This window comes from Manis javanica, chromosome 10, assembly GCF_040802235.1.
Source record: "Manis javanica isolate MJ-LG chromosome 10, MJ_LKY, whole genome shotgun sequence".
Classification (NCBI taxonomy): domain Eukaryota; kingdom Metazoa; phylum Chordata; class Mammalia; order Pholidota; family Manidae; genus Manis; species Manis javanica.
In genome coordinates this window covers 66,102,753-66,118,706 of record NC_133165.1, presented here as the reverse complement: position 1 = coordinate 66,118,706, position 15,954 = coordinate 66,102,753, and the positions used below count along the sequence as shown (strand labels likewise).

The 15,954-nt window shown below is 41.4% G+C and overlaps 1 protein-coding gene across 4 annotated transcripts; it reads right to left on the bottom strand.

Moving 5' to 3' along the window:
* Window positions 1-274: 274 nt before the first annotated feature.
* On the bottom strand, window positions 275-15,521 carry SLC35E3 (solute carrier family 35 member E3). 4 transcript variants are annotated; one of them, XM_017656085.3, is made up of 5 exons: window positions 14,899-15,518; window positions 13,940-14,050; window positions 10,282-10,440; window positions 7,138-7,220; window positions 275-2,553 (listed from the first exon to the last, which is right to left on the bottom strand). In XM_017656085.3, the coding sequence occupies exons 1-5, from the start codon at window positions 15,298-15,300 to the stop codon at window positions 2,367-2,369; spliced, it is 942 nt and encodes a 313-aa protein (XP_017511574.1). In that variant the 5' UTR covers window positions 15,301-15,518; the 3' UTR covers window positions 275-2,366. The 4 variants fall into 4 exon arrangements, with proteins under 4 accessions (XP_017511574.1, XP_017511575.1, XP_017511572.3 ...); XM_017656086.3 differs by having other exon boundaries at window positions 275-627; XM_017656083.3 differs by lacking the exon at window positions 275-2,553 and adding an exon at window positions 2,560-4,405 and having other exon boundaries at window positions 14,899-15,520.
* Window positions 15,522-15,954: the final 433 nt, after the last annotated feature.

Below are 15,954 nucleotides of genomic sequence, written 5' to 3'. Positions count from 1 at the left end.
AGAGAATCAACGTGGAATGCTTGATTGATGATGTTCTTATATTTAAGAAGATGACTAATGTTTTACAAGTAAGGTTTAAAAAGTATTTAAAAAAATGAAACAGGAGAAAGCTTGCTTCATTTCACAGAGAAAGATTTCTCCTTCATGTTACTTTAGAAGGGAGATGAGGATTGAGATTCGGCATATCTGGGAGCTGGACAGGCCAGCGCTACCACAGTGTACACATGCAGATGCCACCCTTCCCCCACTGTTTCTAATACATGCAACACAAAAGTAAAGACAGCAGGTTCTCTTTATTTATAACAGGGAAAAACTGAAGTTCAGTCACTTCAGGCAGGATTAAAAACAAAGTGCAGTTACATCTGGAACATAAGGACAGCTGTGTGCTTCCACAGCGCTGAGCATCTGCTCTTCCTCCATGGTTGGTCCAGCCATTCCCCCAGGAATTTCCTTTTCAATGGGAAGATCGTCTTCGGGGCAAAAGATGTTCATCACGCTCTAGTCCCAGCAGCACAGACTTGACACTTACATACATGCATCCCCACCTCTCTTGTTCGTTCCAACCCTCTTACTGTGTTCCTATTGACATCAGTCATTACACCCCTCCCCCAAGATTTATTAGAAACCCTCCCCAAGATGTGTTTACAGTTAAGAATTTGAACGTGGCACAAATTAACACAGTTGTCTGTACACAGGAATCACATAATCCTCATTGTGCTGAAATACTTTTCTCCAATTTCGGGGAAATAATTATACATTAATTTAAGTGTACACAGAGAGCATTCCTTAGACAAAAGTAATGCCTGAGGCTCAACTCTTAAGACAAATTGCTTTGTACTTCACAGCACAATAAAATCTGTCTTGGAAACTGAGAAGAATCAAATAATACTTAAAATAAAAACAGAAAATAACACATCCTAATCACATAACAGATTGACTGAAACACTGGAATTTTGTCAAAAAATAGATTTTTCAATAAGGCTTTTCATTTCAAACAGACCAGGACAAAAATTCTAAAAGGTGTATTTTATACATGTGGCTCTTTTGTCCTCTCAAGAGCTGTTTTCTCATTTAAAGCTTATAAATAATATGTAGAAAAAGAATTATGTATTGGAAGAGGGATTACCTGTCTCAGTCAATTATTGTTATCAACAAGTGATTTTAATGCTCACATGTCAAGAACTTGGAAGACAGAAATACACTTTGCGATTAAACATATGGTACTTTATTTCCTTAAGTAGAAATCATGTATTTCTCCTACACCCAAATTGTTTTAAAAGTATCCCTTTAGAACTCATGGAACTAGTTAAATATTGACTATTCTTCTATTTCTCTTTCAAATCTTGCCTCATATTTTCATCAAGTTTCTGCTTAGTGTTTGGACAGTATTTGCCCTGACTTGTTGCGTAAGAATTTTCCTCAGCCACCTTAGAAAGGCTGGACATAGCTCATTCCAATTCCTTCAATGTCAAAGGAAATCCATGGATGCCTCAAATGTGAACGGTAGGGAGTGATAGCAGGGAGGTGGTTTTAAGAAATGACCCACACGAAATGCTCAGAGGCTAGAACAGTTACCAGGATGCAAAGTCTGTTCTGTTCCATCTACCACCTTTTCTTTGGGCCATTTAAACATGGGGCTACTCTGTTTTCTAAGTTCAGGTATAGTTTCTAGAGTTTACAGAGAGCTCAAAAACAAGAGCATACCTATCGAAACTGTAGTTTTTTGGATAACATTGAAGTCCTTAACATCAATTTTCTATACAAAAGGGCACTTTCAGAATTGGATTTTGTCTTATGGTCTTTATTCTTTACTATACTTTGCTTTCTATAAATATTTCATTTCTGTGCATGAAATAAACAGGTAGTTACATTCAGCCAACTAAAGCAGAAATGCTAGATTTAAATTCAGACTTGAACACTTTGGCCGAAATTGTAACAGAGCTCACACTGGGGACCACCTACGAGCACACAGAGGAGCCCTACGTGTCTCTCCCTATGAGAGTAGGAACACTTAAAAACCACCACATGTTTGCAGTGCGGTGATACGAATTTCGTTGTCACTACAACAGAACTTTAATTTCAGGTACTTCATTGGGTAGAACAGAACCAAACTATATACCTCACAGAATCTCTCTGAAAAGAAGCATAAGCCATGGTTTTAAGATAATTAAGTTTTTTTTACAAGGTACTGGTATTCTAAAAAAGAAAACTGTATTTCTGAATATAATTTCCTTTGTGTTACTTCTGGCAAACGACCATTCAATAAATTTTGCAATGTAATTTCTTTCCTTCTTTGAAAGCAACTTGTATACTTACTTAACTTCCCATCTTCTTAGGGTACCTTTCTTTTCTCCACACAAGCCCAACTAAGGACGCTGTGCCAGTTTACTCTTACTTCCTTCTTGTTCACTGAGTTTAAAATGGGTATAGGCGAGAATGCCAAATAACGTACATAACATGCCGAGACCCTGATTAACTGACAACGGATCCTTGAACAAAACGTATCCGCCAAATAAGGTGATGCAGAACTTGAAGTGTCCAAACATGTTGTAGCTGAGGTTTCCAGGTAAGGATGAGAAGGGGTAACAAGTTGGATGTTACATTCACACAACCACACACACCTACACTTACACATACTTGAGACGAAAGCTTCCCGGGCTGGAAAGAACTACATGAAACACAGACCGAACAGCAGGCCCCCCGCCTCCCCAGCTAAAGAACATCAGGAACTTCAGTGAAGTGGTGGGCCAATCCTAGTGTCCTCAGGGAGGTTTGGCACTGAATCAGTGACAGGAGACGGCCTCAACTGTCCCTGTGGGCCTCTCCAAAGAAGAGAAACGGGGCTACAGTATAGCGTGGGAGAGGAATTCAGAACGAGGTACAGAGAAGGTATTTTGCACAGCAGTTTGTGACTAGGTTTTGTAGTGCCATTTCTAGTAAACTTCCATTGGCAGATGAGGGGCAATGTGTAAGGCGCCAGAGGGCTGACCCATATGCTCCAGTTTAGGAGGCAAACGGGGACAGGGGAGGAATATGAGCACCAGTGGCATACCAGGTGCCACGCTGGGCATGCACGTCGCACCATTTTATTTAAGCATCACATTTACTTTCACTGCCAGGTGACTCTTCCCATTATACAGCTGTAGGGGCTCATGGATCTGAAGTACTTAGACCACAGACCAGCACGTGGCAGCGCTGGGGCCCAGCACAAAAGGGTCTCTCTCACTCCAAAGTCGTGTTCTAGCCTAGTTATACTGCCAGTAACTCACTGCTGGATGAACAGGTTTCCACATTCATTTAAAAAACAAACTAAGGACACACACACAAACACTGTTCCTTTAAAAACTATCTTACCATATACACAATGGAATATTATTCAGCCATAAGAAACATATCATACCATTTGCAACAACATGGATGGGGCTAGAGGGTATTATGCTCAGTGAAATAAGCCAGGTGGAGAACAAGTACCAAATGATTTCCCTCATCTGTGGAGTATAACAACAAAGCAAAACTGAAGGAACAAAACAGCAGCAGACTCACAGACTCCAAGGGACTAACAGTTACCAAAGGGAAGTGGTTGGGGAGGATGGGGAGGGAGGGAGGGAGAAGGGGATTAAGGGGCATTATGATTGGCACACATAATGTAGGGGGGGCACAGGGAAGGCAGTACAGCACAGAGAAGACAAGTAGTGACTCTGTGGCATCTTACTATGCTGATGGGCAGTGACTGCAATGGGGTGTGGGGGGGACTTGATAATATAGATGAATGTGGTAACCACAGTGTTGCTCATGTGAAACCTTCATAAGATTGTATATCAATGATACCTTAATAATAATAAAAAAATTATCTTACTGTATTTTAAATACATTTTTTCCTACATAAATTAGCACTTTATTTTCTGGGACGTTTGATGTGTCCCTGTCTACTCTTCCTGATAACAATACTGGAAATAGCTACCACCCCGTGCCCCAGCTTCCTTGTCTGTAAAATGAGAATAGGTATCTTACAGGGTTACTGGGGGGATTACCTAAGTCACTATATGCACAGCATCTAGAACATAGTAAGCACCTTATTTACTAGCTGTAATAATATTATCAATAGTATCACTGCATAATCAACACCTGCCAGGTGCCTGATACATATTCCCTCAGACACGATACCCCAACCTGGTGGAGTATCACCCCCCATTTCCTAAGTGATGAGAGTGAGAGTTGAGAGTCCCCAAGACCTGCTCAGGCCACTGCAGTGACAGAGCAGGGCACACACACCTGGTCTGTGTCACCTCCAAGCCCCGGCTGCGAGCAGCCTGGAAGTGCCCTCTGGGCAGAACAGCGGGGGTGTGTCTCCAGGGTGCCTGTGCTTGCCAGACTGGGTAGAGGTGACTTCCTGAAAGACGGGGATCTTCCCAGTGGTGTTAATTATAACGTTAATGAAATATACTTTTTCAGTTGTGAGCTACCTTCAAATGCACGGGCTCTACCACTTCAGCATTTCTTTACTCAGTCTCTTTTTAAATTGTTAATGGTCTGTTGAATTTATTTATACTAGAGGGAAGGCAAATTTAAAAAAATCCTCCAGTGAATTAAAAAAAAATGAAAAAGCAATCCACACTGGATGTTTCCAGCTCCCAACCCTGTTCTCTGCTCTGCTGCACGCAGGCTTCCACCCCAACACCCTGCATGCACTCGGCAGGACCGCCGGTGCCCTCCACTTACCAGGCCCCGCCGCCAACACCAGCTTCTCGTGCGCTCGGTCTGGCCAGGGCATTCACCGCGGCAGATTCTCACCTGGCTTCCACACCACCCTCCCGCCTTCCGCCTTGGTTATGCCTTCTCTGCCTCTTCTGCCCTGCTCCTCCCACCCTTCTGAACTCTAAACACTGAAGGGACCCAGGCCTCAAGCCGGGGGCATCGCTTCTTCCTCGGCTTGTTTGCTCAGTAATCTCAACCAGTCTCACTGCTTCACACCACATGCACACACTCCTGACTCGCTCTGGACCATCTCCAGCTAAGACCCTGACCCTGAATTCTCAGATTTGTTTTACCTCGAGTTTGATCTTCCTCTCCTGAACCCTCCTTCCTGCCGCCCTATCTCAGCTGATGGCAATTCAATTCCACAAGGTGCTCAGGCCAAAGCCTGTGATTCAGCCTTGCTTCCTCTCTTATTCTCCACATCCAGTCTGTCAGCACAAGCTGCTGACTCTACTTGAAAATATACCCAGAGCCCAAACACTTCTCACTACACCCACTGCTGCCATCCTGGCACCTCACCCACTGCATCTTCAGTAGAATACTGCAGTCAACTCCTGGCTGCTGCCCTCCTTCCCACATCTCCTCCAGTCCAGCGCTTCTCAGCCAGGGATTCCGCCAACTCGGCAAGGTCTGGAAACATTTCTGCTCGCCAAATTGGGGAATCGGGGTGCTACTGGCATCCAGTGGGTGGAAGCCAGGGATGCTGCTAAATTCCACACAATGTACACAGCGGGCCTTAGACTATTCTCAACATTGCAACCCAGAGTGATCCTATTAGAACAGAAGTAAAATCATGTCATTTTTCTGCTCAAAACTCCAATGGCTTCCCATCTCACTCAGACAACAGTCCTTATGTAAACGTTCCACTTGGTCTGGCTCTGCTACCTCTGAGTCCTCCATACCCCACCCTCCGTTCTTCCTGCTCCAGCCACACAGGCTTTTGTGTTGCTCCCTACAGCCTCTCACCTGCTGCTCCAGTCCATCTGCCTGGGATGCTGTTCAGCCCAGTCCACATGGAGCAACTTCATTCCCTTCAAGTCTTTACTCAAAAGTCCCCTTTGTATAGAGGTCTTCTTGACCACCCTCCACACAATTTCAACCCTGCCCAACATTTCATATCCTTTTTCCCTGTTCTTTTCTGTCGTTGGCAACTTAACATCATCTAACACTGTGAATGTGTTTTATTTTTCTTGCATATATTGTCTTCCTCACCAGAACTTAAGCTTGTGAGAGCAAAGAATTTTGTCCATTTGGTCTACTCCTGCACATCCAGTGCCTGACATACAGTAGATACTCAGTATGTAAATATTCATTAAGTCAATGAATGGTTTATAGCACATGTTTAGTAAATGTTTGTTGAATAAATAAAGGCTCTTAACAGGAGGCCTACTTGGATGCCCTGATTTGGCAGCATAGCATAGACTGCAAGGTTTCAGATCTGGCTGGACACCACACTTCGCAGCTGTATGACCTTAAGAGAGTTACTTAATCTCTTTGCACCTCCATTTCCTCCTCTGCAAAATAAAATGATAGAACTGATCTCACAGAGTGGCCATGAGAATTAAATGTCTAATACACACGAAGTGTTTCAAACCATACCTGGCATAAAATAAATGTTTATTAAGTGTTAATTTTCTAAAAGATTATTCTTATTATCATAGTTTTTATTGTAAGCAAATATGCTGCTTCTTTACTTTATTGACATCCTCAGTGCTTACTCACTCATATAAATCAATGCACTCTCATACAACGTTAGTAAACTACTATCCTGATTTGGGGAAATCCATTCTTTTCATTTGCTGAAGAGTGGAGGCAGAGTGAAATGAGAGGAGATACAAAATGCAAGCAAAATGTTAAAAAAATGGGCCACTGAGTTTGATTCAGACTTTCCAGATAGGATTTCATTTCTCAATTTGAAGTAATATTGAGAAGAACAGGCACACACATATCTAAGTACATACAAAAAATACCCAGAAGTCAGATGGTGATGATCTGAAATCATCTTGTTATTTGCGTTAACCATACCTCTACTCCATTACTACGGATAACTGAAAATGATTGAAAACCCAAGTGTCCACCCCATTATTCACTCAACGAATGTTTAATCCCACTATGTGCAAAAAAATGGTGCTCTGTTAATTTTGAAAAGGAAAAAGGTCACTTACAACTTAAGAAAATTCAAAAGCATTCAATGATACAGGAAAAGCTAACCCATTACTCCAGTTCATATTTCTTAAATGTCCAAGACTCCAGCATAGATGGACTAAAAATAACTTACTCTGTTCAAACCAGGCCATGTAATAGTATGAGACTCAAAAAAGGAATGTGACAATTTTGGAAACTGTAAGACCATGCGTTTGTGAGTTACTGGGAAAAGGATACGTGACGGGTGATGTGTTCCCAATGATCCAATAAATTGATAAGTTCACCATGAAAGCTATTACTCCAGATAACAGCACCATAAGCTACAAATAAACCAAAAAAATCATTAATGCAAAGCAGCTGCAATCATACAATCATCAAGTAAAAATGTTTCATTAGGCATTTCATTTGTTACTATAAAATGTTTTCTTTAGTGTATAGCTCCATCATTTTTGACATGTGTATATACCCCGTAACCATCACCCAGCTCAAAAGATTGAACATTAGGCATTTCTAAAAACTCTAATCAACCATTAACTACAAGATCTTTTTTAAAAAGAGAATGAATTTGGGAGATAGCAAGAATTGAAAGGAAAAGAGCAGAATGAATAGTATTCAGAAATATGATTTTGTCCACAAAATGCAATGGAAAATTCTTCAATAATATCCTGCCTCTGGATGTGAATTTCTAGGCTCATTTTTCTTATCTGTCTGAAGAAAATATATTTCATAATAATTTATTATAAATGTGATATTCATGATAGAAAAATCAGAAAATAAAGATAAACTAATAGAATATAAGGACTTCTTATAATCCTAACCACCCATCATATATTAACACATTAGCATATATCCTTCCAGATCTTTTTCTACTAAATGGCTCATATTTATTTTTATTTAAATTAAAACAATACGTATTTAGTGGATATCTATAAAACCATGCCATATCTTCTGAGGAACACAATAGGTTCCTGCCCTTAGAGAGTTTAGAAGCCACTGGAGAACATGATGAAAATCACAATAATCCTAGTTTACACTTTCATGATGCTTATTATGTGCCAAGAAGGGTCCCAAATGTTTTAGATATGTTAACTTATTTAATTTTCACAAACAAGTGTGAGGCAGTAAAATATTATCTCTCTTTACAGATAAGCACAGAGAGGCAAAGCAATTTGCCTAAGACACACAGCTAATAGGTGGAAGGGCTGGGATTTAAACCCAGGGCAGTCTGGTCCTGGTGTCCCTGCTCTTAAACCCACTCTGGCACTTGCTCGTTAACCATATAGAAGAGACAGTCAATACAAGATTCAGGCAATAAAAGAAAATGAGGCTTGAGTGCAACTTCATTAACAGGTAAGTCGATAGGGTCTATATTAATCTCTAGGCAGGAGATGTCATTTTGGGCTGGGATAGTGAGAAAAGTCTTCAGATTTAAAATGTATGTAAAAATTAAAAAAGAGGAAGTAGGATTCCAAAGCAGGAGGGACAGTATGGGCCAAAGCAGGGAGGCATGAAAGCACAAGGTGTGCAGAGGACAGTGAATAACCCCACTTGGCTGAGAACAGGGGACAAAGTGTGGCTGTACCTCTGTATACACATACCACATTCTGTTCCAACTTAGCCCACACTTTTTTTTTAAGTTATAAAGCCAGTTTCTATTTACAAAACTAGAAAATTTAGGTATAATATTAGTTATTATTTGAATTATTAAGAAATATAAATTCCAAAGACAATATGTCATATTTGAAGATGCCTTTTGTCCCTGTGGGTTTTATCAGTTTTAAATCCCTGCAGTCATAAGAGGACTAGAGGGGTTGGATTTGTGTTCTTTTTAGGTAAAAACAGTAGTTAATATCTCATTTGTTTCAATCTCATTTGTTTCATAACAGTACAGCTCCTTAAACTTTTCAACTAAGAGAAGCCTGTTCCTTAAAGACTTTTTTAAACTGTTTCTAGAAGTATATTGTTGTTAATTTTATTGAGTTCACAGAATATTACATACCTTGATGATTTGGCACATCATTAAGAAACATGAGCACTTGCTCTACTTTGAGGCAATAATGTACTCTTTGGACAGTAAGGAAGGAATGACATTCCCTTATTAGGTGGCCTCAGACTGCTTGCTCTAGTTTCCTTGCCTTTTTTAATGGCCTTTCTGCTACTTTCCTCTTTTTCAAATCTGTCAGAGGGCCTACTGAATAAAACCTCTCTCCTTCTAGTTTCAGGTATGTGAGCTGCCATGGTATGAAGACCAGATAACCAAGAAGGCCAGAACTCCTGTAAAATTAAGAGAAAATATTATGAAAGATGCCCCAATGATTTCTACTTTGGAAAAAAGGACATATGCCATAGTACATCAATTTGAAACAACTATCAATCTGCTCACAGGAGCAAAGCAGAGTAGTTTAAGAATATGGACTTAGGAGCCAGCATGTGTGGATGCAAACTCTGGCTGCGCTTACTGGGAACCTGAGTCAGCTACTTTGCTCTCAGTCTTTGAGTTTCCTCATCAATAAACATAAGGATAATAATTGTATCCTTCTAATGAAGTTGTTATGAGGATTAAATAAATTAATATTTGCAAAGTGCTTGGAATAGTGCTGGAATAGAGTAAGGGCTATGTAAACCTGATAAATTAACACCAGTAAGACACTCCCATTGGCTGTGTCCAAAGGTTAAAGTTATGAGAAGCAGAAATTCCTTCCCTTTGTGAGAGGATTATACTTTCTAACTTAAAATGTCCCCAAAGCACATATCCCTTTGATCTGGCAATTCCACTCTTGGGACTCTATTTCATAAGAAAAAAAGAAGCACCAGTGTTCACGAGAACATATGTATAAGGATTTTCACTGCAACACTGTTCATAGTGGCAACAACTGGAACTATGATACAGAGGCTAGAAAGAACGACATGGAGAGATCTTTGTGAGCTATTAAGTGAGAAAAGCAAGACACAGTAAATTATGTATGTTATGATCCCACTTTTGTAAAAGAAAAAGATATTTAGTGTATATATGCATGTGTGTGTTCTGTGTAACATGGGTCTGCATAGCATAGAGAAAAAGAAAGTTAACTTGATTCATTTCAAGGGGCAGGGATGGGGCAATGGAACATTGACATGTAATGGGTAGGAGGGCTGGGGAAGGGAATCCATGATAAAAACAGCATATAAGATATGATGCCATGTATATTAAATCACATACATGCATGCTAGGCCTCAGTTTCTTCACCTAAAAAATAATCCTTGCCTTGCCTCCCTTAAAGGGTGATGAACAGCAAATGTGAGCACAGATCTGATAGAATGCTCTGAAAATTAAAACCACATTAACAATGGAGAGATTACTGTTATCTTGTTTCTTAAGACACCAAAACAATGAGAACTTACCAGAGCAGAAACCGACCAGGGACCAAATATTCCTCCTTCTCCAAACACTGGCTCGAAGAAGGGCATGACCACCAGCAACATGGCTGATGACATCGGGGCCTGGTAGTACAGCAGCTGCATCGAGTTCACCTGCAGTTCATGCTGTTTGGCTCCCACCCACTGAAAATTCGCAGATGAAACAAGTTAGGCAGGAAAAGGAACAGCAGCACTTAATAAATGAGAGATGCACATTTAGCTGCTAAGATGACCATGTAGGGTGGGACTGGGAGCAGAGGGAATGCCTAATTATTCTATAAGATGTTAAAGATCAATAATGTATATGAATGTTCATTAAGCACCTTGGATGAAAGCAGCTTCATAAATTCAATGTCTGAAAATTATTTTCTTCTCAATTTTAAAGGAGAAAAAAAATCCTTTCTTCCCTCCTGATCCTAGTAAATGGGGAAAGGCAATACACAGGGGCCCACAAGCATCAGGGGTCTTCAGAAAATAAGGGAGGAATGGAAATTGAGGTTGTAAGCAGGAATACAGATAAAGTGCCAGACTTCATTTCTTTCAAAAAATGGCCCTTAAACAGGTCAGAAGCAGGCAGTGCAGAAAGAGATTAACAGGAAACTCAGTGTTACCTGGTGGTTGCCAATGTGTGTGACCAAAAAAGTATGTGAGATCTTTTCATTCACTTTGGAAAAACCCAATCAATAGTAGAAGGCATTTTCCTCTTTATGGAAGATTTCTCTGTGGGTAATCCCCCACCAATACACCTTAAGAAATTAGATCATCACAAACCCTAAAAGACTGTATATTGTTCAGTAGAACCAACATCTCATACCATCAAATCCCATCAGTTCTCAAAACGGTTCACAAATACCACTGAAAGGGAGGCTTTAAAGACAGCCTGATAGGAGTGTTTGAATAAGATCTGGCAAGAGCTGCCAGGCTTTTGAACAACTGCTCCTAAATAATTCTTCTTCCTGTGAGTCTGGGTATCCTGTTATATAAACTCTAAGTCTATAGAAATTCACCAAGAAAAAAAATAGAAGAGTAGGAAATCCAAAACATATTCCTGTCCTGCCAGTCTTAACTAAGAGCCTTCTGTGAATATGAAGGACAAAGAATTGATTCTTCTGCTAACCACTGGTGGGGCACCGTCTGAGCAAAAATGAATGCAGAGAGTGTACGCCTGCTCCTGTTCCATAGCAGCCTCACTAGGCAGCCGTGCGTTGCCAACACAGGACCGCGTGGAATGGTGGCAGCTCTCAGGGTCCTCACCGTCCCTTACTGCAGAGCATCTTGGCCTCGGCTGCCACCTTCTAAGGAAATGACTCTCCCAAAAGACACCGTCACCTCCATGGACACATCCAAAGGACTCCCCTCAGCCCTCTAGCTTCCAGGGCTCTGCAGAACCTGCACATTTATCAGAAGAACAAGACTTCTGGTTTGCCCAGTTTCCTCACTCCTTCCTTCACTTACGCTTTTTAATGTATGTCTGGCCTTCCTCTTTTATCTACCTGCCTGCCTGACCTTTTTTACTATCCGCGGACATCCACAGCTCTGATCTCCTTCCCTGAGCATCCTTCAACTTACATCTTCAACATCTTACCGGCCATCTTCACTTCGATAATCTGCAGGGAGCCACTCATAACTTCCTTCCCCAAATTAGCTACTCCTGTATCAATCTCACAATCAACAATAGAATCTCCTCCCAGGATCAGCTGCCTTACTTTTCTCACTTTCACATTCAGTCAGGTCCTATTCTTTCTCCAAAAGGTTCCAGGAGTCTTTTTTTCCTTTCCATGTCGATGACTACTGACTGTTCAGGCCCTTCCCATCTTCCTGTTGAACCACAGAGAGCTTCCAGACTGCTCTGCCCCTCACCCATTTACCCTCCACTGCTACCAGACTTAACTTTATAAAACATAGGGATGGATCGAGTCGTGCCCCTACCCAACTCCCTTAATGGTGCCTGCAGTACTAAGAGCACACCTCTGGGCATGACATTCAAGGCTGCCATCTGGTCTCACCCATCCCTGAGCCTGGTCCTGCCAAAATATGGCTTAAGTCTGGTCTCACCAAACAAATCAAGTGCTCCAAAAATGCTCCGTACTTTCACACATCTTTCAAAGAAAGACTTCTACTCTATTTTTTTGCTAAGGAAATCCCTGTGGGTCCTTCGATTTCAGCTGTGAACTTTTCCATAGTCTTACCTCACTATCCCTCTGAAGAACTGCCATTTCCTCTACCCTGAGCTGCACTGCTTGTGATAAGCTGTCTAGCTGGGTTCCACAATGCTGGATTGTGGCTACTTTTCATCTTTGTACCCTCAAGGCTAAGGATCAAGTACAAGAAATGTCTGCTGAATGATGAGTTAGCTGTCTTTCCGGAACTGAAGCTAATAGCTGATCATTCATCTTTTAATTCCTTTTAATGCCCCAGTACTATAAGAAGGAATAGCTTAGAAATTACTCCTGGGCATAATGGGAAAATACAACTTTTTTTAAGATGAATTTTTGGGGAATATACCTAGTCTGCAGCAGTACCTTTATCATTTACTGAAACGGAAAACTTCTCCAATTAGTCTACAGTCATTTGTTGGCCAATCTCATCTCACATATCTACTTCAGCAGAATCCTCAGAGTCGATCGATAGCAATTTTAAGACTTATGGACAGTGAGTACTCTAAACGAAATTATGTATAAAGAATACAAGAAATTTTAATGCTCAACAAATAAAATCTCTTGCTATTTCAAATAAACATTTAAATGTATTCAACCCCAGAATTCTTATGTAACAATGTTTCTGAAATAATTGGTACTAGGAAGTTTAAGATGCTAAGACTTTATTATTCAACTCCTGAGATTCATAACAAGAATATCTGAGTTTATAACCAGTGAATATTTGTGAAAAAAGTACAATTGGTTACACACTTTGGCTCTGATTCCCCATGCAGGCACACCCAGAATTTCCAGTCCAAGGTTTTCAGTAAAGAGAAAATACTGTTTCACTGTATCCTACTCTAAGTTATCTTCCCCCAACTAAATAAGAAGCAAAAATCCTATTTGTTGTGATTTTATGGTAATGAAGAAATGAATCCATGAAAAAATTTTTAATGCATGTCTGCGATAGGCAAAGCACTTGTGCTAGTACAAGAAGTGAAATACCCACATCTATACAGTATCAATACAGACAAATTATTAGAAGCCAATACATAAGTAGTAATAGCAACCTATTTTTTGAGGGAAAGATTTATAGAACTGCAATTTTCCTTCCCTGCTCAAATTTTTGGCAGTGTACTCAATCCTTCAAAGTAATGTTGTAATTCAAGAGTAAATGATAAATATAACCAGTAAACTCGGGCCTCAAGTACAAAGTCTTAGTCATTTTGTAAAGATTTCCCAGAAAATTTACACATTATCACCCTAAACCCAGACTGTTAAGCATGGGTATTATACACTTACAAACAGGTAGGTAGGTATTTGGTGAACATCACACACCCAAGTCTGTCTCCTTTCTTCTCTTCACCTTGAGTCAGACAGTTTAAGCAATTATGCTTTCTTCCCAAGTCTATTGCCTCTATACTGTATTTTCTAAACCTTGGGATACAGCTTCAAAAGAAATGAAATCTGCTAAAAAGGTACATGAAGAAAAAAAAATTACCAACCACTTGATACAGAGATGTAACTACAACACCAAGAGCAGCAAACAGCAATCCAAGGAAATTAAACTTCACATCATAATAAGAATTTAGGATTACACCTAAAGTTATAGGAATCTGTAAAGAAAAAGAGGTAAAGTTATTCAGATTAAATTCATGAGCCATAAATTGAGCATCCTTTCATAGTGTCTTACAAGGATAATCATAAAAACATCGAGAAACAATGAACCTCTATAAATGTTTTTTTTCCATTTGAGAAAACAACCGTTAGTCCTATTTCCTCAAAATGAAATATGGTAATTCTGTATTTATGTTCATATTTAATTCTATTTAAAATTCTGGGTAGAATAATGGATGCATTGCACTTTGCAAGAAACGAATACCACATGCATGCACATAGGAGTAAATGGACCCCCAAGTGTCTAAACAACGTACAAACTTAAAAGTATAACGAAAGCATTAAGATTTTAAGTACTGTTATTAAGTGCTAAAATTATTTTAGTCTATCTCCTTAAGACTAAGAAACTTTTGCAGTACGCAGGCATGCTGAGAATGGTATTTTACGCTAACCCTTTAACGTTTATCAAACACGGTTTGATTCCCTCGGGGAGAAGGGTCATTTTTCAGTTTGAGCGTTCGCAGATATTCCGATATAGTGAATTACATCACCTAATACAGCTTTCTTTTCTTACCGATTACAGCATTTAAGGAGTTGCAATCAAACAGTAGTTATTAAAACTTACACAAGGACACTCTTCTGGGTTATAGAGCCCAGATGGTTTTTTTCCCTCCACTTCTCCCAAATAAAACTTAATTTCATATGCTCACAGATATCTCATTTGTGGATTTCAAGAAGATGGGAAAGACAGAGGCGCGAGGTTAAACATTCAAATTTCCCGGGCAGAGAGGCGGTCCAGGGGGTTGGGTTGTTAAGAGGTGTGCCTGGCGAAGCTGAAGCTACTCACCAGCGTGAGCTGTATTTTGAGAGAGAAGGTTTTCTTGTAGCAGAGGGTCTGGATAACTATGATCACCGGCGTGGTCATAGCCTTGGCCAGCTGATAGGTGCCTATGGTGTTGTTTTGCAGAGAGAGGTTGGTGAAGACCACGAAGCCGCAGAAGCTGAGGGCCAGGAGGAGGAGCTTGGAGAGCGGCAGGCTTTTGGGGGCAAAGATGTCCAACTTCTGGCAGAGATACAAGCCCAGCCAGGTGACCACAAAATGCACGAGCGTCAGGCTCATGTTGGGGAAGCCGTGGTGCACATAGATCCATTTGTTGAGGAACACGATGCAGGAGGACACCAGTAGGTTGAGCAGGAGACCCGCGGCGATGCGCCCGTTGCCCCGCAGTCGGTCCGCCAGCGATGCCATGACCCCCGGGAAGCCGGGGCCCTTCAGCCTCCGAGAGGGACACCCCGCCTGTCTCCGGCTGCCCTTGCCCTCCTCCGCCGCCGCCGCCGCGTCCTCGCAGCCGCCGGCTTGACGGTACGGCCAGGAACAGGCATGCACCTCCCGATCCGGCGAGCAGCAGCCTCAGGAGCACACACGCGTGCTCCGCCACCGCCCATTCTGACGCTAACGACGCGGCAGCACGTCCCGCGCTCCCCGCCCCGCCCCCGACCACGTGGCCCAGGCGCCCCTCGTTTCCGCCCTGTCCCTCTCCCCGCCCTAGCTACGCAGGCGCGTTGGGGGCCGGGTGCGGGAAGCTTTGAGGTTCTCCTCCAGGCCCTGTGGTTGCCCAGCCCGGCACTAGCTGGGTCCCCTCCCAGGGTGCGCGACGCTTCCTGTGTGTCAGATGCCTCACTTGCTGGACAGCTGCTCTCAAAGCTGGTGGAGGGCAGACACTTGTTGGCGAATTTTATGTATGACACAGGTGCTGAACAAATTTAGTCATTGGCAGAAGAGGGGAAAGCACTGCTTCTTGAAAGCATATTTTTAAACATTTAATTAAAAAAATCCAAACATGCAGAAGAGTAGACAGTATAGTAATTCTCGTATACTCATAATGGCTCGTAAACTATTCAC

Excerpts from the sequence above, each read along its gene's own strand:
- SLC35E3 (XM_017656085.3), bottom strand. The coding sequence starts at position 15,300 with ATGGCATCGCTGGCGGACCGACTGCGGGGCAACGGGCGCATCGCCGCG. Across the intron at positions 14,051-14,898 it reads TCAAAATACAGCTCACGCTG|ATTCCTATAACTTTAGGTGT; the intron begins GTGAGTAGCTTC and ends TTTTCTTTACAG. Across the intron at positions 2,554-7,137 it reads GGGAACACATCACCCGTCAC|CTACAACATGTTTGGACACT; the intron begins GTATCCTTTTCC and ends TGGAAACCTCAG.